At 34.7% G+C, this 23,502-nt stretch overlaps 2 protein-coding genes across 3 annotated transcripts; both read right to left on the bottom strand.

Moving 5' to 3' along the window:
• Positions 1-656: 656 nt before the first annotated feature.
• Positions 657-5,146, bottom strand: LOC141689993 (type I inositol polyphosphate 5-phosphatase 4-like). Of its 2 annotated transcripts, XM_074494554.1 has the most exons (12): positions 4,501-5,145; positions 4,315-4,405; positions 3,897-3,965; positions 3,659-3,743; positions 3,466-3,570; positions 2,762-3,377; positions 2,475-2,668; positions 2,247-2,355; positions 2,018-2,166; positions 1,565-1,902; positions 1,052-1,179; positions 657-970 (listed from the first exon to the last, which is right to left on the bottom strand). In XM_074494554.1, exons 1-10 carry the CDS (start codon positions 4,528-4,530, stop codon positions 1,677-1,679), a joined length of 1,674 nt encoding a protein of 557 aa, XP_074350655.1. In that variant the 5' UTR covers positions 4,531-5,145; the 3' UTR covers positions 657-970; positions 1,052-1,179; positions 1,565-1,676. The 2 variants fall into 2 exon arrangements, with proteins under 2 accessions (XP_074350655.1, XP_074350656.1); XM_074494555.1 differs by lacking the exons at positions 657-970; positions 1,052-1,179 and adding an exon at positions 1,187-1,461 and having other exon boundaries at positions 4,501-5,146.
• A 4,332-nt stretch (positions 5,147-9,478) lies between these two features.
• LOC141689994 (uncharacterized) lies at positions 9,479-12,852 on the bottom strand. Its single transcript, XM_074494556.1, has 7 exons — positions 12,702-12,852; positions 11,449-11,552; positions 11,152-11,265; positions 10,777-11,055; positions 10,537-10,650; positions 9,989-10,061; positions 9,479-9,874 (listed from the first exon to the last, which is right to left on the bottom strand). Exons 2-7 carry the CDS (start codon positions 11,506-11,508, stop codon positions 9,837-9,839), a joined length of 678 nt encoding a protein of 225 aa, XP_074350657.1. The 5' UTR covers positions 11,509-11,552; positions 12,702-12,852; the 3' UTR covers positions 9,479-9,836.
• Positions 12,853-23,502: the final 10,650 nt, after the last annotated feature.

Here is a 23,502-nt window from a genome sequence, read left to right as displayed (position 1 = left end):
AAGGTAACAAATGCCTTGAATTCAATTTTGGTAGAAAGTGACATTTTTCTTTTTCTTGTATTCAAAATACCGGGATTTTTTCTTGGTTTTTTTTCGAATACAGAATTATGGTCGATTGCCGTAATGTATCATATCTTTAACTGCTAGTCATATTAGATTGACAAATTCTTAACCATTTATTATGACTGATCAAAGAATGTTAAACAATTTGTTATCGAAAAGAATAAATGATCTGCGGGTAGTTATTAGCTACGATGATTTTCTTGAAAACTGATTTTGTTAAATCAGTTTCTTCAGTTTTGTAAATAAGCTTTTATTAGAGGAAATAAGCTTATCTGTTGTGACTCGTGAGAACTAGAGAGTAGAAACAGATCACAACAGATAGAAGTTAAAAATCCATCCTTCAATAGTGAAGGTTCATGTATATCAGAAAGAATATGCATCAAGTAGACTATTAGAGTGTAGAAAGTAAAGATGCAGAGTATACTGACAGGGGCAACCAAGTTTTCAAATCTAAGTCCCTCCAAAATACATTCGATTTTAAGAACCTGGCATGCATCAAAGAAAGTGCAAGGTGATATATGCTTTACTTCACAGCTTTAATTTCAGATTATGCTAAAAGAAGATGCATAACAGGAACGAAACTTGAGAGACCATTAACAGGAAATCCCTTTTCCTTTTCAGTAAAATTTCATCTTTTCAGTAACAGTAAAAGAAGCTTCATATTCAACATCACCTCGATGTCTGCGTTCGCAACAAGATAATTATATTTACTAGACCCTAACAAGGGAGAGTTGTGCACTGAGTGCAACCTATATAACGGGATTTGGTACTGGATTCGGCCTTTCTAATAATATTTATTTTGTATCCTACCTATATTTTCTTAATATATGTAATGTCAATTCATCCAAAACAATCTACATGTTTGTGTGTCCACGAAGGAGTTAATGTACATCAACAGCTACCCGTCCTGCAAAAACCAGCTAGAAAGTTTTATCATACAACTAATCCAGATGACGAGTAAAAATAAAATCTAATTATGTTTACTCACCTAGTTAACCAGAGTTGGAAACGATGTTTTAACTGGAAGGTGATTGAATAGGAGTTGCTGATCAAAATTTTGTGAGTTTTTTTAGGATAGCAATTTCAGCAGTTCTTGGAAAGTTACTATTTTGGCATCTGTGGAGAAAACATGAAAGAAGTTAGAAGGCTGTAAATTTAGATTAAGTTTATTATTCACCGTATAACAAAGTAAATAGCAGGGAAAGAAAATGAGAAACACGTTGCTGGCCGAACCTGCATGTGTAAAGTGAAGACAAACAATAGACATGACTGAAATACCAGAAGAAAACTTACAATGATATGATATATGTTATAAAAAAGATTGACCTTAGAATATTAAAAAAACTAACGGAACGATCAGCTGAATCCATGGTTTACACAATTCAATAGTAACATTAACTGTGCAAGTGAATACCAGTGATGGGTAAGTAAGAGTTGCATGAATCTTACTAAAACCAATTATAAATTAGATGCTTCTCTAGTGTTAGTAATTGGACATTACCTGCTATGCTGTGTTGTTACACTTCTGTGTTCTTGAAAGCACAGGCGGAAAGTTTCTGTGATTTTGCATGATCTTTATCATGGCGAAAAATTTCATGAGATGCCGGTCTTCTTCATAAGAAATTCAGATCTCCATATCCATTAGTGTATGGAAGTAGCTCTTCTACCTCAACTCGGGAATTGGAGCAACTCATGCTTTTCTTGATTCTACTAGGATTAACAGACTCAACCTCTGCCAAGAATATGCTATAAACTGGTCTGTGATCCGAAAAACGAGACTCCCCACGAACATAAGACACTTGATGCAGACCTCTACCGTACCACAATATGCGATCACACCTTTGCACATGAAATTGCAGTATTAGTTTTCAAATAGATATACTATGGTCACAATATTTCTCTTCTTACATTAATTTAAATCGTCACAGTTCCATGGACTACAGATAAGTCTTACCATGCCGGCGTCCTTCGTTTTTCTCTTGGGTGCCTATCATCCCCTGCGTATCTGTCTGAGTTATCAGAATATTTATAAGTAGGAGGAAAATATATACTCCCTTCATTCCACCCCTCGAACACATGCCCTCTACTTTGCTCTACTCGAAGCTGAGAAATACAAAATATATAAATCCAAACGAAACTTCAAAATGCTTAAAACATTTCATGTATTAACTTGCGAAAGTTACCTGGTCATTTTCTAACAAAGCCCTCCAATTATGCATCTCGACAAGGGCCTTAGCAGAACGGTATGACAGTGCAATCCGATAGTTCAGATCCCCAAGCCATAAAATTCGACTACACGGATGGATGCCAGTATGATTAAGAATGTAGAATAAACCTATTAACTACTAAAGTTCTAATAACTACTAAAGTATGATTAAGGACGGTCTATAACTTCTAGATAAGGGCCTTACTCGTGCTCAAGAATTGTTTCAGGAGATTTGTTCTCCCCCATGCCAAGAACTCGTGGAAATCTCGTTTTTCTTAAAATTTCCAAGACATCAGAGTTTCTCCTCACTTCATCACCTTCCTTTTGCCCAGAGGTTAAATGACTACAGATGAAGCAGAAGCTCGTTTGGTGCAAAGACATGCTAATTGATATGGAACCCTGTAAGACATAAGGTTGTTAATGTTAAACCTGAATTCAACAAAGGTTTTGTTACGATGTTCTTTAGGCTTTTGCACAAAGCACAGGATATACCTTGTTTCCAAGATAACCCATCAATCCTCTACCTACACAAGACACTTTCATGTTACGAACATTATCCCTCAGATCACTCTTCACCCATACTGTGAGAAAAATCCCAACCATCTGTTTGCTGGCAACTAAACAGTATCCAGAGTTTACTTGATATCTATCTCTATCCTCCATACAGGTAGATTCAGTGTATGACATTGGCGAATAGTGAATACTGCAGGGGGGATCATCATTTATCTCATCGTAGTTGCCACTCCATATTACATTTGGGTCATATTCACATGTTCTCTGCCCCAACATAATCCTGTCACAGACACTGAATCGACGATCAAGCCGAGGTTGTGGCATTGACATGTCGTTGCCCATCATTCTCATGCTACGACTAGATTGGAAGGAATGACGTTGAAGAAAAGATGAGGCCTTTGGTCTTGTTGATCCTTCAAAGTCTGCTTCTAATTCCACAATTGGGTCAGGAACTGGTGAGGGTGGGTTGTAACTGCCACTAGTTCCAGGAAGATTATTCAAAGTCTTTCGGATGAGTGCTAACCATTTCCTAGCTGGGCCATTGTCTTCGGTGCCCAACACATTACCAGCATTTAAGGGAACTATCTCTTGAAACCTATATGTAAATGGGACCAATAAAATTCTAAACAACAACTACAGATATCAAATAAAAATGTGGACACAATATGAAATTTCAAACTCACCCAAGAACGTAAATGTCAGCTGGAGGCGAAGTGTGTAGCCAGTCTTCAAGACTTAAATAACTTGGAGGTGATTTTCCAGCCACATTCCATGTAGCTACAAAGATCCTGAAGTTTCATTGATAGAGGAAGGCAATAGTAACCAATACTCGCAACAATACCACCAAATAATAGAGAAAATAAATTAAAATTATACCTATAATTTTGGACATCTGTGACTTGGGCAGCATCAAGATCAATCTTACTTCGCGGTACATACTCAGAATGCCTCCTTAATCTCTCTAACGGAGAAAAAAGAAGGAAGATCAATCAATCAAGATGCAAAAAAAAGCAGACTACTTTGTTTATCCTTTCTACTTGATAAGTCTGGATATGTCAAAATAACTAGTGTGTGGTTTGTGGACCAAAGAAAAAATGAATATCTGACAGTTAACCTGTTCTGCTTTTCTCCATACTGCATGCTTCTCTCCTTGATAAATTGTTGCTCCATTCTTCATCACTGCCTGAAAAAAATAAATGTAATTAGTTACGAGCTGCGATCAACTTTTCAGGGTATTGCTATTGCATCAAGCCACATGTTCAAAAACACCTCAAACAAACAAAGAGAATATGGTGTAGACCCAAAGGTAGTAAAAACAATATCTTTGCATATCGAAAAAGGGGAAGAAAACAAAGAGCAACTCTCAATCCACAAACAAAAGTGACTGATTCAGATATAATTCATATTGTTTTTAGTACCAAAAAAGCAGTGATTGATGTAGATTATGGAACAGCAAGTCACCAAATTTTAAACGAGTAAATCATCACACATGATAAACTGGTATATAAATGAGATTAATGTGAAGCAATCACCTTCATGAACAATACTTTCATCAGCATAAAAATCATCAGCTTTACTCTTGATATTGAACCATTTCTTGACCAATGCTTTAGGCCATGAATTCTTGAACAACCAATACAAAATTTTAGTAATAAGCATCCCCGCAAATTCAATTTAAAGGTGACAAAAGAAGAAATTAGGCATTTTTTCAAACAAACCTTGCTTTTCTTGGAGTTCCCATATCTCATTCTTCCGCAACTTCATACATAAATCATAGGCGTTTCTTCAACAAATGGGAAAAGTAGTTGCTATAAATTTTTTAAAAACACAGAAGATATATCACACTGTTTTGTCAGGTTTTAAAGAGGAAGGCCAGTTAACATGAAACCAAACAAAACTCCAGTTTCAAGATTTGTTTTTTTGGGTAAGCAAAACAAGAGTCAAATTAAAAGAACCATACTCCAAGTTGGGATTTTTATTTATTTTACGACAAGGAATCAAGAATATCAAGAAATTGTTATAGGAAACAAAAAGAGTAGGACAAGGACTCAAGATTCAAGAGTAGTGTGTACAAGTAATAGTATAAGATTCTAGTGGTGGTAAATGAAGACAATGCAGGAGACATAAAACCTCAAAACCTTGTTATTAGAACAACAGTGATAAAATTTGAAAGAGAATAAATAAAGGTGCATGAGTTTAAGAAGCTCTTTTTTTCCTTTGGCCTTAGCTATAGGCTTTTGTGTGTGTGTGTGTGTCTCTCTCTCTCTCTGAGTGTGTGTGTGTTGTGTTAATGCAAGTGAAATCAAGTAGTACAAGGGAAGTAGTAGTAAATAGTGTGAGTATGTGATCTAAAGCTTGAGAAGAGAGGGTGACAAAGGTATGTCACAGTTTACACACACCCTCATAAATTTTATGTAACATAAATCTGTATACAATCTCCCTGTCCTTTTGTCAGAAAATTAATAAAAGTAAAGACAAACTAGAGATAAAGAAAATGAGGTAACATTTTTGGTGTTTGCACTAATACATCTTATATCATATGTTTTCTTAACTTATTTTTACAAGTGGATGGGTGTTTGATGGTGTTGGTAAATTATCATATCTTCTAAAATTTATTGAAACTACTATCTAAAGTTTTAAAATATTGCACAACAATAATAAAATATACATGTGAAGGTGACATTTTTCATATAATATTGAGATATTAGATAAAATTTAAATTAGATTACAAGAAACATCTGGAAAAGAGTAAATTGTGATCAAAATTTAGCAGGGAACCAGTGTTGTGTTGCCTAGTGCAGTGAATACACAAACGAGAAAAGAAAAATTATACATCTAAATAAATATGTATGTATAGAATTATAGAGGAGACGGAAGAAGCTAGAGTACAGATTTATGTTTTGTAGTGCATGGCATATGCAAAATTGCCTACTTCCAACTCCAAGAAACACACGAATGTAAATTAGCATTTCTATTCTCAAAATCGCAAGTTTTACGTAAGAAATTGTTTTATAGGCGTTGGGCTGCGAGAAGTGCAGAGCTTTTGAGAATACATACAAGGGGGTGGCTTTAATTTGTTAAATGGGGGAATGGTAACGGAGTCTTCAATGTAAATTTTGGGTCTTGTTCTTTTTGTTCATCAAGAATTTTTAGTGTTTCGAACCAAACAAGATGGTTGGTTGTTTAGCAAATCATGGTTCTTATTGTTCATAGTGTCATTTCATTATTTAAAGATGATGAAAACATGGTACACTTGCTAATTTCCTGCTACTGATACAAATAGATTTACTATTTAGTATAACCATGCATTTTAATACACTACGGTAGTAATTTAAGTGACCAATAAAAATTTATAATACAAGTTTCAAATTTCATCCGAATTATTGATTTTTTTCACGTAATTTGCAATTTACGATATTCCTTATTACATCATTATCACCAAATTGAGCGCTATGAATAACCCGTACCCATTTTACGAAAAAAATAAGAATTATGCGTTTAAGGGCATTCAGTTAATTATTTTTGTTGGTGAGATTGTGAAACTGTATTAACAGTAATAACTGAACACTCGAACATGACTTGTAATAATATTACGTCTACACAAAAAATCAGAAATAAATGAATACAATGCAAATACAAAAAATTAAAAGATTAGAAAAAAGTCTGAAGTCTGTTTACAGGTCAGTGAAAAAGTTCATTAATATGTTCATGCCTCAGTGAAGAATAAAGGTTAAAAACTGTCAGAGTTTCAGAAGTGCTGAAAATTCAATGTAAAAGTGTCACCGGAAGATTTTAGTGTATTAACATTGATTGAAGATAGACGGTGTTCGAAGCATATGAATCTGAAGAATTGAAGATATGATATAGAGAGAGGTTAAAGAAGACAGTTGCAGCCTTAAATTTATACTCACTGAAATGAGTTAATTTATAAGTTCAAGCGCTAGTGAAGAACAATGAATGAAGTATTCTAGATTGTAGTAGCAATGAAGACGTTGTCTGAGTATCGAAAAATATTCTAGTGAAAGTACAATTGTTTATTCACAGTCAGTGTTCGAAGTGATAAGGTTGTTGCAAGCTTAACAATGATTTGAGAAGATTATAGTACGAAGACCTGAGAGCAGAACTAGTCACCTGTGAAACAGACCATTACACTAGGTATCAGTGATTCATGAAAGAAAAATAAGTAATATTATCATTAGGAAGATTGTTAAGTGAGTATTCGTATCTGGATATGCAAGATATATGGTTTATAAGAAGACTAAGAAAGAAAACTTAAAGACGGGATAGCTTAAGGGTTAAAGCGTTCTACAGAAACTAAGTCAAAATGACCACTAGCTTGTAGTAGGAGTCATCATAGACACTCTATTTCTTAGAAGGAGCAATAACCTTGAAGTATAGCTCAAAATCTAAGTACAAGAGTTGGTTTTGACCGAGTAGGAGCAACAAGGAAGAAATGGGAAAAGAAACTATCTCAAAAATACATATTGTTCCTTGTAATCGCAACTAACACCTCCAAAAGGAGCTAGGGTCGCAACTAACACTCTTAACAGGAGTTAGGGTCACAACTTAACTATCCTAGATGCTTGGAGTCTTCACTTGAGAGTGCTTCCAAGTCAGAAATGTTTTCAAGGCATAAGTTGTTACTACTAGATTTTCTAGGTTGTAAATGAGGTTCCAAGGTTGTTAGAGGTCGCAACCTAGCACTTAAACAAAGTCACAAATCTTTTAGGTTGTCCTCTAGTCGCAACTTTTACGTAGAAACCAAGGCAAAACCTATATATGTGCAAGTGAAGTCCTACCTTTAATATTCCAAGTGCTAAACTCTCCTGGACGTAAGTTAACTCTCAGTAACAACATTATTGATTCTAACAATAGATTTACTTAGTTAATATTTAGCCACGTAATTCATTTTAATATAAAGTTTACATCAAAGAAGCAGAAGGATAACTATCAAAATTATTGTTATGTTTATCTTTTTCTCCAACTAGAGCTGATAAAATAAGAAATAAAGAGATATAGAAAAGTTCAAGCACATTGTATATCTGTTAAACTTCTCACCGGAAAAACGTTATAATGCCCGATTTAACTCTTGTATATTCATAAAGGGCATTATAATCGTTATCCGGTAATTATATCCTTAGACAAATAAAAAGCTAGATTATTGTATAGGATTTAATTTGTATATTTTTGTAGAAGCAAGAACATTATTATTATTGATTGTAACCGGTTAATTTATTTATCGGAGTATAACAACACACCCAAGGAATAATATATGAATATATACTTCCACGATTATTTTGTGTTCGTTACTTTTTTTGTCTTAAGTACTATTCACCTCAAAAATATGGAACCACTAATCAAAACTAAATTAATTACCCGCAAAAGGTTCGATTTTTTTTTAATTTGGTGAGTACCGTATTTAACCCCTTTTACGATATTTCGGAACCTAACATTTTTTTTTAAAATACGTGAAAACAAATTATTTTCTTTATTTAATCATTGACGTATGACATTTCCTGTGGACTGATGGGTTTAAAAAAAGGAAAATAGTGATTCATGATTTATATGTTGAAATTTTCGGACAACACACTAAAAATTGTAACTTGTATGTATTGAATTATTTTGATGGATAGACTTTGATTCCACTGATGTGAAGCTTTTTACATAGTCTACAAAATTCACCAAAACAATTGAATTATTATTACTGTTAATTGAATGCTACAATTATCATGTCACTTTCTATTTTCAACTACTGCAGAAAAGGTCATTTAAGTCTTTAAAATAAAACATCTTTTTTATTAAAATTATATACCAAATAGTATTAAGTTTATTATCTTCTAAACAAGTACAAGTAATTTAACTGAAACTATTAAAAAAAAATAGTCTAAAATAGTAGGCATGGTTTCTTTGAGAATTTAAATTACTTGTGTGTCTCTGACAAACAAAAAAGCTTGCCATAGTATTATGGACGGCAGATGCACAAGTTAAAACAAATCCTCCCTGTTGAATATTCAGTGAGTCAACATTCAAGATTCTAGAGTCTAGTATACTCTAATTAACATTACACACGAATATCACTTATTCATAATTGATATCTGGAACGAGAGCTTGTTTGAAGCACGAGTAAAATACATGTCAAAAGATTAATTATATTCCTTTGCTATCGTAATAAACTTGCAAGCCTAGCTGATTATCCTCTACAACATTGCATTTGGTTCACACCATTGCACATACCCCACTCATTAGCTATTAAGAAATTTTGTCACACTTGCAGGGATTATATGGTTAAAGGTCCCCACATAAACCAACATTCCTCCCATGCCCCACCATTCATATCCCCCAAGACTTTTAATAAAGTTGTTTTAAACTGCACAAACAAAAGAGATTCTTCATGAATCAAAGGTGGTGTGATTTCTATAACAAGTAAAATGCAAGTAAAAACAACTTTCATGTTTAGCTATAAAAGTATGTACATTCTCTCATCATTGTCATGACAAGATTCGAATAGCAAAATGAGAGGATTCGATTATATGCTAGTGGATGCATTGGTAATCTTATCAGCTCTTCAAGCATAACAATATGTAATGATCAAACTCTGAATATGACTATCATTTATGAAAAGAGGAATCTAGCAGGGAACATTCATTTCTGAACTGGAAAGGCACAAGGGTGATGGGACCGGGGAAGGACCAGGAAAACGAGATGATAGGTACTAATTTTCGATCAAACATTATCGTGCACATGACAAGACATGGCTCTTTCGGTATTTCAGGAAACTGCAGTAAATGCTGCAGACCATTAGCAGTTGAGGCAAGGAACATATTCCCGCTCGTTGGAGCCTCATTGGAGCAACAGCTAAAAGTTAAAACACAAGTACAGCAAATTATGGATAAAGCATAATTTATCACTTGAGACTGAATGGAGTGATAACGTGGAGTCGAAATATACTAAGAGTAGATTAGAAATACAGGAATTGAGACTAGAACTGCGGCCATGATTCCATAAACATGTCTCTATGTAGTAAATGAACGTGATGCAGACGGCATATTCGTTTTCATCCGATCATGGTTCGTTTTCTACCTCGTTGTCTCACTGGAAGAAGTTAGAGATAATAATTTAATGTCAGAGATAGTGACATATGAACAACTGAAATAATTATCTTGAAAAAGAGGTATCACATTGACCATGAGGAAAAAAGGATAGAACCTTGAGCAAGTTTGTTAAATGTTGCTGACCACTGCTTTGAGGATTTCCTATACGCAGCAAGTATTTGATCCATCTGATTGATAATTTATAACCATGAAATATTATTTACATCAGTATGTCTTAATTGCGACGAATATGGTGCTCTTTCACATATTTGTATTGACAAGGAGTCATGGACAAATGGTAGTATATCATATACCAAATATTATATACTAGTAAAAAAATCTATGCTCAACATAAAAAACCAGTGGGTCGTACAGTTGTAGATAAATTGATACTCCACAGCCTCAATTACTAGTTTAATAGGGACTGAGGGTTGAAAGCACAGTGGACGTATTGAGTATATAACCATGATTCATTATAAATTTCTGTATTAAACCTCTCTTAGCTATTTTTCCATTCTATGCTATTATAAAAAATCTTTGTTTCTGGTATATAATATTTTATTCAATATTTATCAATTTCCAGCTTAGCTGCACATTTCTCAGCAGTCAAAACCCATAGAGACAAGTAGATATTAATAAATGATAAGGATAAAATCAGCTTACCACATCTCCAACTGAGGAATGCATAGAAAGCAAAGCCCTCTCAAGTACATATAGATCAACTGCTTTATCTTCTGGAAGAGTTGATGTGAAGCTCAGACCAAAATCAATTAGGACCTAGATAAAGATTACAAATCATAATTCATAAATTGATAGAAACAAATGGCCATAAATTTGGATACATAATAAGCTCAACAAGTACAAATCAGCTGCTAAGATAATGAATGGATGACAAATTTATACCAGCTGATTGGTCTCACTGCGGATTAACATATTTGACGTGGTTAGGTCACCATGAGCAACACCACCATCATGAAGCTTTGCAATTGCATCACCAATCTGCATTGCAATGTCCTCCATTCTGTCTTTAACTACACCACTCAATCCAAATTCGAGAAATACATCTTTAACAGAAGGACCCTCCACATACTCAAATGTTAAAGTGTGCAGCGAAAGGTCCACAGCATAAAGAACTGGAGTGGAAACTCCAAGTTGTCTAGATTTTGTCAAGCACCTGGCCTCCTATATATGAAATTAAATTAAACCACAAAACAGTTAAATACTAGACACAGAAAAAAACATAATATTGTGATAGGTTGAGCTATTTAACTAACTGACCGCGTTTAAACGCTTCACGGTGAGTTTTGAATCTAATGTTGGATGTCTATACTTCTTTGAAAAACGTTCCTTTACAATACACCTCCTCCCCGCAAATTGAGAATCATATACTCTCTGTAGAGAGATACAAGAAAAATAAAAATAACGGAGTGCAGGAAAGACACCTTGGACAAAACATCAGCGTATTATAATCTGAACTAGATACATATTTTAATATAAGCTTAACATCTTAATGTTAAACTTAAGAGTAACATTGTAATGTTCAACTTAAGAGTAAGAAATCCAAGTCAAACTCACTGCTTCAGCGCCTTGCTTCACCAGAATCAATGGACTTTCATCAACTGCTTTGATCTCCATAGCAGAATGTGGTCTTTCGTATTTGCTCCAACCAATTTATATGACTTCAATGTATGATCAACATGCCAGAAAAAGATATAGCAAACAAATAATATGCATGGAAAAGCATCAAGTATTCATAGGACATGAATCTGAAGATGTGTTATATGCAAGCTACTGGCCTTGTAGTGTAGACAAACTGCTATACTATCAAAACCTGTCCGGATTTTCCTTCCTCCAGGAATAAAATGCCTTCGTGTAAAAATTTTACTTGAAAAGATCAATGCAAATAACATGTGATTTGGGATTATGCTAAGCATAAATTTACATTCTATAAAATTAACACTTAAAGTACTCAGCTATAGCTAGAGTTGATGACAACATCAATTTTGAAGCATAACATATGTTGACCTTAAAAAGTCAAAATAAGATTCCTTTTGTGGTGCAGAGTGCAGACAGAGTAAAAAAAAAATAAGAAAAAGAATGACAATAGCAACGACACTAGTAACAGATCAAATTCAGTACTCAATTCAGCTACAGCTTACTCTCAAGCAGCTCGAGTCAGCAATTTAAAACCTTTTTACTATCTCAAATCTCAACCTATCTGAAACCATAGCTTCTAACAACAATAGCTTCACATAAACTTTATACTAAAAGCCGTTTCATCTAACTATTCATCATCTACTGCCGAAATTAGATACAACTAATGAGAAATTAAGTTAAGAGTAAGCACACATTCATGAACATAAATTGAAAATGCAGTCTTCCCAAAAAAGTTTCATATACATATAAGAGGTTGACAATAAACCGGAAAGACTCTCCTATAACATAAACCATCAAATCCATAGCCGTAAGCATATCCAAATGCAACAAACCAAACTCGAAGCGCATTGTCTCGCAAATTAGGAACAAGAAAGTAACAATTCACTCAATTTCAAACATATCCAAGACCTACGTATCTCAAACAGCAGAACCCACAAAATTAAAACTTGATTAGTACATAATCACAAACACTAGATACTCTAAAGTTAACATTATATAGTAAGAATCATAACAAATTCAAGAATAAATCTTTCTTTTTCTTGCAATAATCATGGCAGTCTTTTTAAAGTGTACTAATTTCAAACATAATCAAATATATAAAATTGAAAAGAGCAATTTGATAAATAATTAAAAGGGTCAAAAACCCAGAAATTATAAACCCTGAAAAGTACCTGTCCGTACTTAATAACCAGAGAGTTGGAGCTTCAGTTCTGCTGGGGTGAATACAAGTCAACTTTAGCAATATAAAACATTTTAGATAATGCAAAGGCGTGCTTGATTGTCTCGCTTTATGCGATGTGTCTCGCTTTGTGCGATGTGGTGTGTCTCGCTTTGTGCGATGTGGTGTTTGTGTTGAAAATGAATTGGATGATGTATTGGAAGATCTGGATATCTCGCATCAACAACACTTTCGGCAGGTCTATAGCTGGTGTCCGGCAGGTAGATAGCTGGGGTGCGTTTGGAACGGTGGTGAAAATCACATGCGCTCACCTCTCACAAAAATTATTTGTTCATAATATGAGGCCTCTAAACTCCGTTGTTGCAACTGAGTCCTCTGAACATTGCAATATCAATCGAATTAATGTGAGGGTCAATTGTGAATCTACTGTTTTCGGGGGAGATGCGTGCTGGATTGTCCGGGAAACCATTACCGTCATTTTTAATTTTCAGAATATTTGTATTCAGTTTGTTAAGCAATCCGGAAACAAAATGGCTAATTATTTAGCTCTATTTGTTTTTCAACCTGGTTGCATGATCAGTTGGGGGTTTGTCCCGATTGAATCTCTTTCAAGTCATTAATGAAATCTGCTTTAAATTTGGCAAAAAAAAAAAAAAAAAAAAAAAAAAAAAAAAACTAACTGAGCTTGCAAGAAGTCTCTTCCAAACAACCCTTTTAATATGTGATGCTATTTATCTAGGTAACAAAGAGGAAAAACATAAATCCCCAAATTTTGTTTATTTGTCTGACGGGTATAATTGTATAAATCCTAAATTTAATTTGCTAGTTTCAAAAGTCAGAGCACAGTTGTGCAAGAAAAAAAATAACTGACATTTTTGGTACAATTCATTGAAACAAGAATTATTTTTATGGTTTTCGAAAAAAAGAAGCCTTAATAATATAATTTGATAACCTTAAATGACTATTTCATAATTGTTTACACTTTAGTAACTCGGTTACTCCCTTCGTTCCATTTTAGTTGTCACATTTCCTTTTTCTTTTTATAGCAGTCAAATTGACCAATTTTTGACCAAAAATTAAACATTACTCTTATATTATTTTAAAAAACTAAAAATTATATATTAAAGTAGATTAAATCTACTTTCCGGTGATGTAATTTTTTTATTTTGTTCAATTATAAATTATTAATAAACTTCGATCAAACTTAAGTCAATTTGATCGACACAAATCCAAATGTGACAACAAAAATGGGATGAAAGGAGTATTATTTTATTAAGAGATGATTGCATTCCCCAAATCTGATATGTCACATAAATAGCTGACAACCTTTCTAATAAGCCCATGAACACATGCTAATAAAGTGTGATTGATGAGTTTTAAAAAAAATTATTGATGTAGATTTTTGTGCATGCAGGGATCAATCATTATTAATCAGTTCTTCCCAATATTTTATGGACACCTTATCAAATACTAATTCCTAACAGGTGTCCATGGACACAAACTAGAAAAATTCATAATAAAATAGGACTCCGTCTGTATTACTAGACTTCACGAGTTAAAAAAAGTCATATATCGACCACGTTATTTAGTGAAATTTTGGGGAAGATATTTGGATACCTTAACATTAGGTTTAGGAATACTCAATTTTTAATCATTTGAATTGGGTTGAATGGTATAAACTTTTCTACTTGGGCTGCATCCGTCCATTTCCCTCTCTGTATTTGGGCCTGTTGTCTGGTCCATAAAAATATGCCACTTGTCTGAAAAAACATCTAAACACAAAAACATGAAAAAAAATACAAATTTGTAGTGTGAGCTAGCTAGCGCCTTATCGGATAAAAAGAAATGAATGTATTAATTTCATTGGGATTGTACATGAGTTGTTTTACCAAACAACATCAGAAGACCAAATGCAACGTTATGTTATTTTACTTTTTCCAAGGGAACATGGGCGGTTGTTGACACCTCCACCTATATGTAATATGCAAATGATCATCATGTCTCTGCAAAAATCATACTTATAAATCCCCAGAGACATCATATTGTAGGATGACCTGCCCATCATTTTTGTTTCTTGTTTTATTGGGAAACTAAAACACATGCTGAATCATTTCAGTTGTGGGGGATGCTGAGTTGGCGGGGAAGCCAATATATGCAATTTCAATACGATGTGAATAATTCGATTCCAAAATTTCGCCGACATTAAAAAATTATCTAAATTTTCGTTCATTTTATAAATTTGATATAAACAAAATTATCATTAGGCAAATATTAAGTATACCATATTGACTCACAAATCATTTTAAAATGAGAATGTGTATGTGTAACATGTAAAATTGATAATTTTTTTAACAATAAGATATGACAAATGGATAAAATACATCAAGTGTTGTAGCACATTATCCCAAAAAAATTAGGAACCAACTTCACATACCTCACTACTCTTTTTATAAACAAATCTTTTCGAATTTTTTTAAATTTCGATTTTTCTGTTGCCATATCTGAAAGTCCTCTGAATTTAAATTTTATTATTTAACCATTTCTATCATAAAAATCATCCAGCACTTGATTTGCAGTCCTATATATCAGAAAGTCCTCTAAATTTAACATTTATTCTTTAACCATTTCTATCATTAATATTATTCACCACTTGTTCTTGTTCTCGATTCCCATAATTATCTTCCTCGTTAACGAGCTTGTTTTTTTAGGAATATATATACTTTCTGGACACATCCATCCCTGCAATAACTACTGGTTAATATCATTAAATTAAATTGGACGATGTCCTAATTATTACTCCCTTCATCTTACCGGATTCATTACATATTTTTTTCTCGTGTTTGACACACATTTTAAAGTTATTATAAAATATAATTCTATAATTTATTTTTAAAATTTTCTTTATTCTGTATAAAAATTTAAATATTATATTTTTATTTAAAAAAAATATTTAAAATTATTTAAAAAATCATATTTTACGAAAATCTTAAAATACGTGTCAATCCCGTATCATACTTTACCATAGGACAAGTCAAGAGTGGCTGGTCCTGTTTAAATGCATTCTAAACTACTCCGGATGAATTAAACATGTGACTGAAACTTATTAAATTCATTTTTTTCACTCAGCTTGTCCACTATATAATTGGTGGCAAAGTGAGAACAATTACCTCTCTCACTGTACTCTTAAATATAATATTTTTAGTAAGTTAACACATTGGTAAGAGAGTCAACTTTAACCATATTGTTTATATCCCCTCTCTATTTATAATTTATTTATATCTAAACTTATAGAGAGAAAAAGTGGGACACATATTGAAATGAATGAATATTTTATTAATAAATAAAAATTAAGAGTCATCTAATAGCTCTTAACTTTGAGAAAAGAGAACAGATTCTTAACATTATAAATAATATTTGAGAACATGTTGAAGCTTTAATCTGTAAACGACTCTTTATTTTTGAAATTAAGAGTTATATAGAGAGTATATTGGAAATGCTCTAAACATCTCCAATAAACTCTCTAACCAACCTCTTAAGTCTAAATATAATAAAAAATAGAGTTCTAACAACGTTTTTAGTGACTCTTAAATAATTAGTAATCTCTTCTTTCTCCTCAATTTTAAGAGTCACTGAATGGCTCTTAACATATTTTTTATTATTAAAACATTTACTAGCACATGTTTTTGTTCATATTTTTGTTATTATGAAATTTTGAATATGAATATTATATAATTTAGGAGTCAAGATAGAGAGTATTATTATAATTCAATATAAAAAATTTATATATTTATTTGTTAAAAATTATATTATTTATATTATATTTAAGAGCAAATTAGGAGAGTGTTGGTAATGTTCTTGCCGGCTAAACATCCCTGGCCTAGTCCCCTCAGTCAGGCGAGCGCTTCTCTGTAGTTTCTACACATACAGACTGTACAGTCATAATATAAATGACAACTGATGACACATTTATACATTATTATTTGTATTGTATGTATGTTATCAACTCTATTAGGTTACAACTATCATGTTTAGCTGTTTCACGTTTTATATTATTTTTTAATCTTTCTATTTTAACTTCTTGTCCAATTATTCAAACTGAGCCAGCGGCGATTCATTGTATGCCATCGTGTCAATATCATGCCTCCCTTATTTATCTCATGTGCCGATCCCCATATTAAATTTCACGATGATATATATGGACTATATTTTATAAATGTATCTTATATTTTTATAATTTGAAAAATATTTTTATATATTTTTAAATATTTTAATGATACAAAATATAAAATTTTGTTTCAAAATAACACATGTCACCGTGCCCTTGTTATGTCCTCCGTGTCCATTTGTATCTATTTTTTTGTGAATATGCAACGTCATGCATCATCATCAATCTCTTGTTATTCTCCAAAATTTTAAATATGGGAACAACATTTTTAAACTTCTAATTATATGGAACACACGTAATTTAAGTGTTATAATAATTTTAGAAAATCAAAAATTATACAAGAAAATTGCCAAAAAAACATAAACGAGTGCAATGCCACAAAGATTAATTCCTTGTTCTCGAATTTTAAAAACGAATGAAGTTAAGTGGAGGGTAAGTAGTTTCACTCGCGTTCACAACGATGCTCTCGAGTTTTTAAAAAAGCGAAAACAAATAATAATAAATACAAATTTAACAAATTTTCACTTTAAAATTTTTACTCCAAAAATGAAATAAAATTAATTTACATTTATATCATTTCCTTTCTTGCCTTTAAAAAATTCGGGAACAGAGATTTAAGAGCATCTCTAATCGTAATCATTAGCTAAAAATCATTAATACATACTATAAATAAAAAATATGGAGATTATGTAAAAAAAATCTATCTCCAATAGTAGATTCCCATTATTCATAAATATAGTCAATCTCTTGATATTGCCTATATTTGTTGAACCACTACCTGTAAGTGTAAAAAAAATCTAATCATTTATTATAATATTGAATTAAATATATTTTATTTATAACATTATAAATTTTAATAACATACTATTTTTAAAATATAACTAACCATCAATACCATCAAAATACAATTTTTCAAATTTTATATTATTATTTTAATGATCCAATTTACCCAATCAATTATACCAATTTGAGATTATGACGACCAAGAAAAAGAAAAGACACAACATATTAAAATTTGTTATAGTAGTGATTTTTTTAGGTAAAGGAATTGTGAGTGAGAGTGACAACCGTTGCCGTCCAACTAACCAAGCGGGACCCATTACCTAATAAGGTCGGTGGGACAGCGTGCCAAATGAGCCAAGAAACTTTCTTTACGGTACACACAACACAAGGAATTCAAAGTACGTATGTTTGTTTACTTTTGTGCAGGGCTGAGCAAAATCGAACCGAAACCGAAAAATCGAACCGAATTGTGTTAATTCGGTTCGGTTCGGTCCTAATTTTTCCAGAAATTCGGTCTATTCGGTCCGGACCGAATAGACCGAAATAAAATTCGGTTCGGTTCGGTTCTTTTAACAAATATTTCGGTCCGGACCGAATAGACCAAATCATAAATACTATAATTTTATATTATATACATTTTACTTATATCTTAAAAATTATAATTATAATTTTTAATTTTTAATTATATTTATAAACTCTTATAACTCTACATGTCACATTACTTTAATTATATTTTAAATTTTATAATTTGTGATTTAATTTTTAATGCAATTTTCTTTTTGAAAAAAATTTCGGTCTGTTCGGTCTAAAACCGGACCGAACCGAATTATTTCGGTTCGGTTCGGTCCGGTCTATATTATAACTTCGGTCCGATTGGGTCCAAGAAAAAATGACTATTCGGTTTTTCGGTCTATTTGGTTCGATCCGGTTTTGGACCGAACCGACCGAATGCTCACCCCTACTTTTGTGGAAACTTTGTTTCTTATGGAATTTTGTTAAGTTACCCCCATTTACAAGGAAAATGTTATTTGTTATTTTCATGGCCTTAATTTTATTTTCTATTAAAAAGGTACCAAAATATTAAATTATTTTTACCTCGATTTATTTTGAAGGACTATTTATATATTTATGGGATATTTTTAACTTTTCACCAATTTTTTATTCTGAAAATTAACTCTGAAAATAATATTTTTTTTATTTAAACCACTTTCAACATAATTTTTTTATAACCACTTTAGGTCATTCTAATATGATTTATTTTATATTTTTTCAATCTGAAATTTGAAATTGTAGTATTTCCGATGGCTATTTAGACATCAACGGCATTTGATCATGTACCAATATACGAAGACAACGCCATCATGTACCAATATAGGAAGACAACGCCACTCTTAAGTTATAGTAACTGAGTTATTTAATAGTACTACACGTGTGTCTCGAATTCTTGTTAGCAAATTCAAACATTAGTTTTTTTTATTGAAAATTAACCGCAGAAAACCTTGTTGGGTAATGATAGCCCGTATTAGTTTACGACCAATAAGAGGAGCTCTGGGCCAATTAATAAATGACTTGAGGGCTCCCGGACACCTGGCAACATCACCACTGTTCAGGTGGCCGGGATCTGGAACCTTTCAACGGTCCGGATCCGGAAACACATTGGCCCATCACAGTCGTTCACGCGTTCCTCAATCCAAAACTCACCAACGGTCCAGATCCAAGGTACAAACCCCTAAATCCTAATGGAAAACCTATAAAAGGCTGATCAAAAGATGTATCGGGGGTTACAAAAATTCTCACTATCTACACACATATACACACACCACCATCTATCTGTTTAATTCCTATTTTATCCTTTCTTCTCCGATACCCCTTTTCATTCTCACGTCGGAGGTGCCGCAGGTACGCCACCCCCCTCCGGTTCTATTTTACAGGAACCCATCATATAGCTACACCACTAATACTGTAATTTCTGCATAGATTGAGGCTGAGTCCGGGTAGAAGAAAGCGAAGACCCCGGGGTGATCTGAAATTATCATTGGCGCCATTGGCGCAAGAAGGAGGGGTCGAACCTCCGACCAGTGGTGTCCGTTTTCAGTAACTCTACTCCGCCCAGGAGCCCAGAACATCTCACTCCCGTAAGATTACTACTTTGATTTTTCAGATCTACTTTGCCAAAAACTTGCGCTTTTAGAATATTGTTAGCAGATCTTATTTAGCCATACTTATCATAATATTACGACACTTTTTGGGTTATAGTTGTTATTACCACGTACCTAGATCTAAAACTTACGTATTGTTGCTCGAGCTTGCACCATCTTTTACTATAATCTTTGCGTATTATTGGGAAAACATGACTACAAGAAAAAGTAAGGTTGTTATCTCCGCATCAATCCTGACACCGCCCGCCCCGCCCAGGGACGGAGAAATAAGAAGATGTGGAGGAAGGGCCCCTCACAGCCCGGACCCCATCCCAACCTCTCCAATCAGGAGATCAAAGAATAACCATTGAGAAAGCAGCTCACAAGTATGCTGACACTTCAGCAAATCCCTGGGGAAACATGACACCAGAACAGATACAAGCAGCGATGAACCTATGGAAGGAAAAGTATAATCCTGAACCTGAAACCCGCCCAGGGGATCAGGAAGAACATTCGGAAGAATCAAGGGGATAGGTCCTGAACCGAATTGCCAAGAACCTAAAAAGGCCACCAGAAGACGCCCAGGATGAAATTAAAAGGGCCAATCTCAGGGACTGAATTCGGAAGGAAGAAGAGGCTAAAGCCAAGGAAATCATTGAAAGAAGAATCAGAGATGAAGAAGCAAAGTTAAAGAAGAAAGCCCACATAATTCATGTTTCTTCAGACTCTGAACCTAAAAAGGAATCTAAATAAGAACAAATGGCCCGGGCTCTCCGCGATCTCAAGAGAAAGGTCGAGGGCGACATGGAGATAGGAGTAGCTGCCACCCCTTTCACCAGAAAGCTGGAGTCCACTCCCAGGGAATCCGGATTCAAACACTTCAATTTCGATTCCTTTGACGGGCTAGCCGACCCCGAGGAGCACTTGAACTACTTTGAACAAATCTTCAACATCTATGATTACAATGATCTCACAAGATGCCGCTTTTTCGCGTCAACGCTCAAGGGAGGAGCCCAGAAATGGTTCAGCCGAATCCCATCTCGGAGTGTGGATTCAAGGAGAAATTTTCGAGAAGTATTCTTGAAAAGGTTCCAGGCCAACCGAATGATTGAACTACAAATGTGCCATCAAAAGATTTCAGGAAGCGGTTAACCAGCTCTCCAAACTGGAAGAGAAGGAGCCAATTAATATTTTTCAAAGAAACCTGCATCCGGTGTCCTGTGAAGGCTACGTCAAAGACCCGATCCACAGAGAACCCCAAAGCCTTGCCTCGGCCTATTTATTGGCCTCCAAGTTCATAAAGGAAAATGATTTACTCAAGTCAATGAAGATGAATAGGAGAATCTAAGACGATGACAAATCCCCGGAACGTCGCTCGTCATACAGATTGGATAAAAGATTCAAGGTCGATAGACAGTCGAGCTACATTCAACAGTCCCAGGGAACCCCACCCCGAGACAGTTATTCGGTACCCCAGAAAAATGAAAGAAAACCAAGAGCTAAAGGGGAACCCAAACCAGAGCCATAGTGGACACCCCTCAACAGATCCCGGACTGACATCTTGCGTGAAGTCAAAGGTAAACCCTTTTATTATCCCCCAAAACCCTTACTTGCACCATCGGAGAACAGGGCCCGGGACAAGCATTGTGGATACCACGAAGATCATGGTCATATTACCGAGAACTATTTTTCTTTGAAAATATTCATCGAGGATCAAATAAAAAAAGGAAACATGAACCAATATCTTCAGAGAAAGCTGAATGAGAAAGACAAGGCCCCGGGTAGCAGCAATAATGTGGTCAACGTTGTCTTTGGCGGAACAGCCTCTCCAACTCGGAGCCCAGACATGGACAATGACGTGATGATGATCCAGCCTTTCGAGGATGAGCCAATATACTTCTCCTATTCGGATTACGAAGGACTCAATCTGGATCACAACCAGGCTTTAGTGGTGACTCTCGATGTGGCATAAAATGAGGTAAAAAGAATTTTAGTTGATAATGGTTCTTCTGCTAACATAGTATTCGAGCACACACTCAACAATATGGAGCTCGGCCACTTACGCATGAACCCCTACCTCGAGGATCCCCTATATGGGTTCGGGAATATAATGATACCAATCCGGGGAGTTATTTATCTTCCCATAACTTTTAAAAATGCACCCCATCAGGTTTCTTACATCATGAAGTTCTACGTGATAAGTGTGGCGTCATCATACAACATGATCCTCGGCAGGCCCACAATTACCAAGCTCCGGGCCATCCCGTCGATGATTCATTTGAAGCTCAAATTCCCCACCCCGGATCCAGAAGTTTGTAGAAATCAAAGAAAAGACAAAGGTCGAGCCCGCCCAGCAGACAATGGAGGTAGAACTCGAGCCCGGGAACCCCACCCGGAAGATCAAATTTAGTAAAGGCTTGGAAATGGCTTTTCAGAAAGAGCTCGTTGAATTATTAAAAGAATATGCCGATGTGTTCGCTTGGACACCGGAAGACATGTCCGGGATCGACGAATCATTTGCGATGCATAGCTTGGATGTGGATCCAAAATAAAGGCCGATCAAGCAAAAATGAAGAAACTTCACCCCGGAAAGGCAACAAGCAATTGATGAAGAGGTAGAAAAGTTGCTGAAGGCGGATATCATCTGTGAAATTAAGTACCCGGATTGGCTCGCCAATGTCGTGCTGGTCAAAAAGCCCAACGGAAAGTGGAGAATGTGCGTCGATTACATAAGTCTAAATTCGGCCTGCCCTAAAGACTCCTACCCACTACCCAACATAGACCAACTGATTGATGCAATTTCAGGTCATGTTATGCTAAGTATGGATGCTTTTTCCGGAAACAACTAAGTCAAAATGAATCTGGAGGACATCGCAAAGACGGCCTTCATTATACACTGGGCCGTATATGCCTTCATCATGATGCCTTTTGGCCTTATCAATGCCGGGGCCACCTATCAAAAGATGATGAACACCATTTTCAAGAGCCATCTGGGAAGGAACATGGAATCCTATGTCGACAACATGATATCCAAATCGATCACGATTCCGGATCACATTAAAGATCTTAAAGAATATTTTGACAACTTAAGAAAGTACAACATGAAGTTGAACACGGAGAAATATCCTTTCGGAGTCCCATCTGGGGAGTTCCTGGGATTCTTGATCCGCGAATGGGGGATCGAGGCGAACCAGGAAAAAATTAATGCAATAATAGGAATGACGATACCCCGAACCCAGAAAGACATTCAAAGGCTGGCAGGTTGCTTATCAGCACTTTGCAGGTTTATCCCAAAACTTGCGGAAAGGTGCCTGCCTTTCTGTGAGTTGTTGAAAGGAGCCCGGAACAAAAAGCTAATAGAATGGACCCTGGAATGCAGCTCAGCTTTCGAAAAATTCAAGCAACATCTTATGAATCCACCAATACTATCAAAAGCTAAGCACGGAGAGCCCATATCTCTTTACATCGCGACCGAACCAAGAGCAGTCTCTTCGGCCCTCATCCGGGAATAAAAGGGAACCCAGATCCCGGTCTATTATGTAAGTCAGGTCCTCAAGGACGCAGAAACCTGGTACCCAAACTTGGAAAAATTCGCCTTAGCTCTTGTACACTCGAGCAAGAAGCTAAGGCAAAATTTCCTAGGTCGAGAAATCAAGAACATCACAGATCAGCCACTTCAGAAAATTATCCACAAACCAGATAAATCT

Source organism: Apium graveolens, chromosome 10 (assembly GCF_009905375.1).
Source record: "Apium graveolens cultivar Ventura chromosome 10, ASM990537v1, whole genome shotgun sequence".
In the NCBI taxonomy this organism is placed as follows: Eukaryota; Viridiplantae; Streptophyta; class Magnoliopsida; order Apiales; family Apiaceae; genus Apium; species Apium graveolens.
The sequence above is the reverse complement of the archived record's forward strand: the minus strand, read 5'-3'. Positions and strand labels throughout refer to the sequence as shown.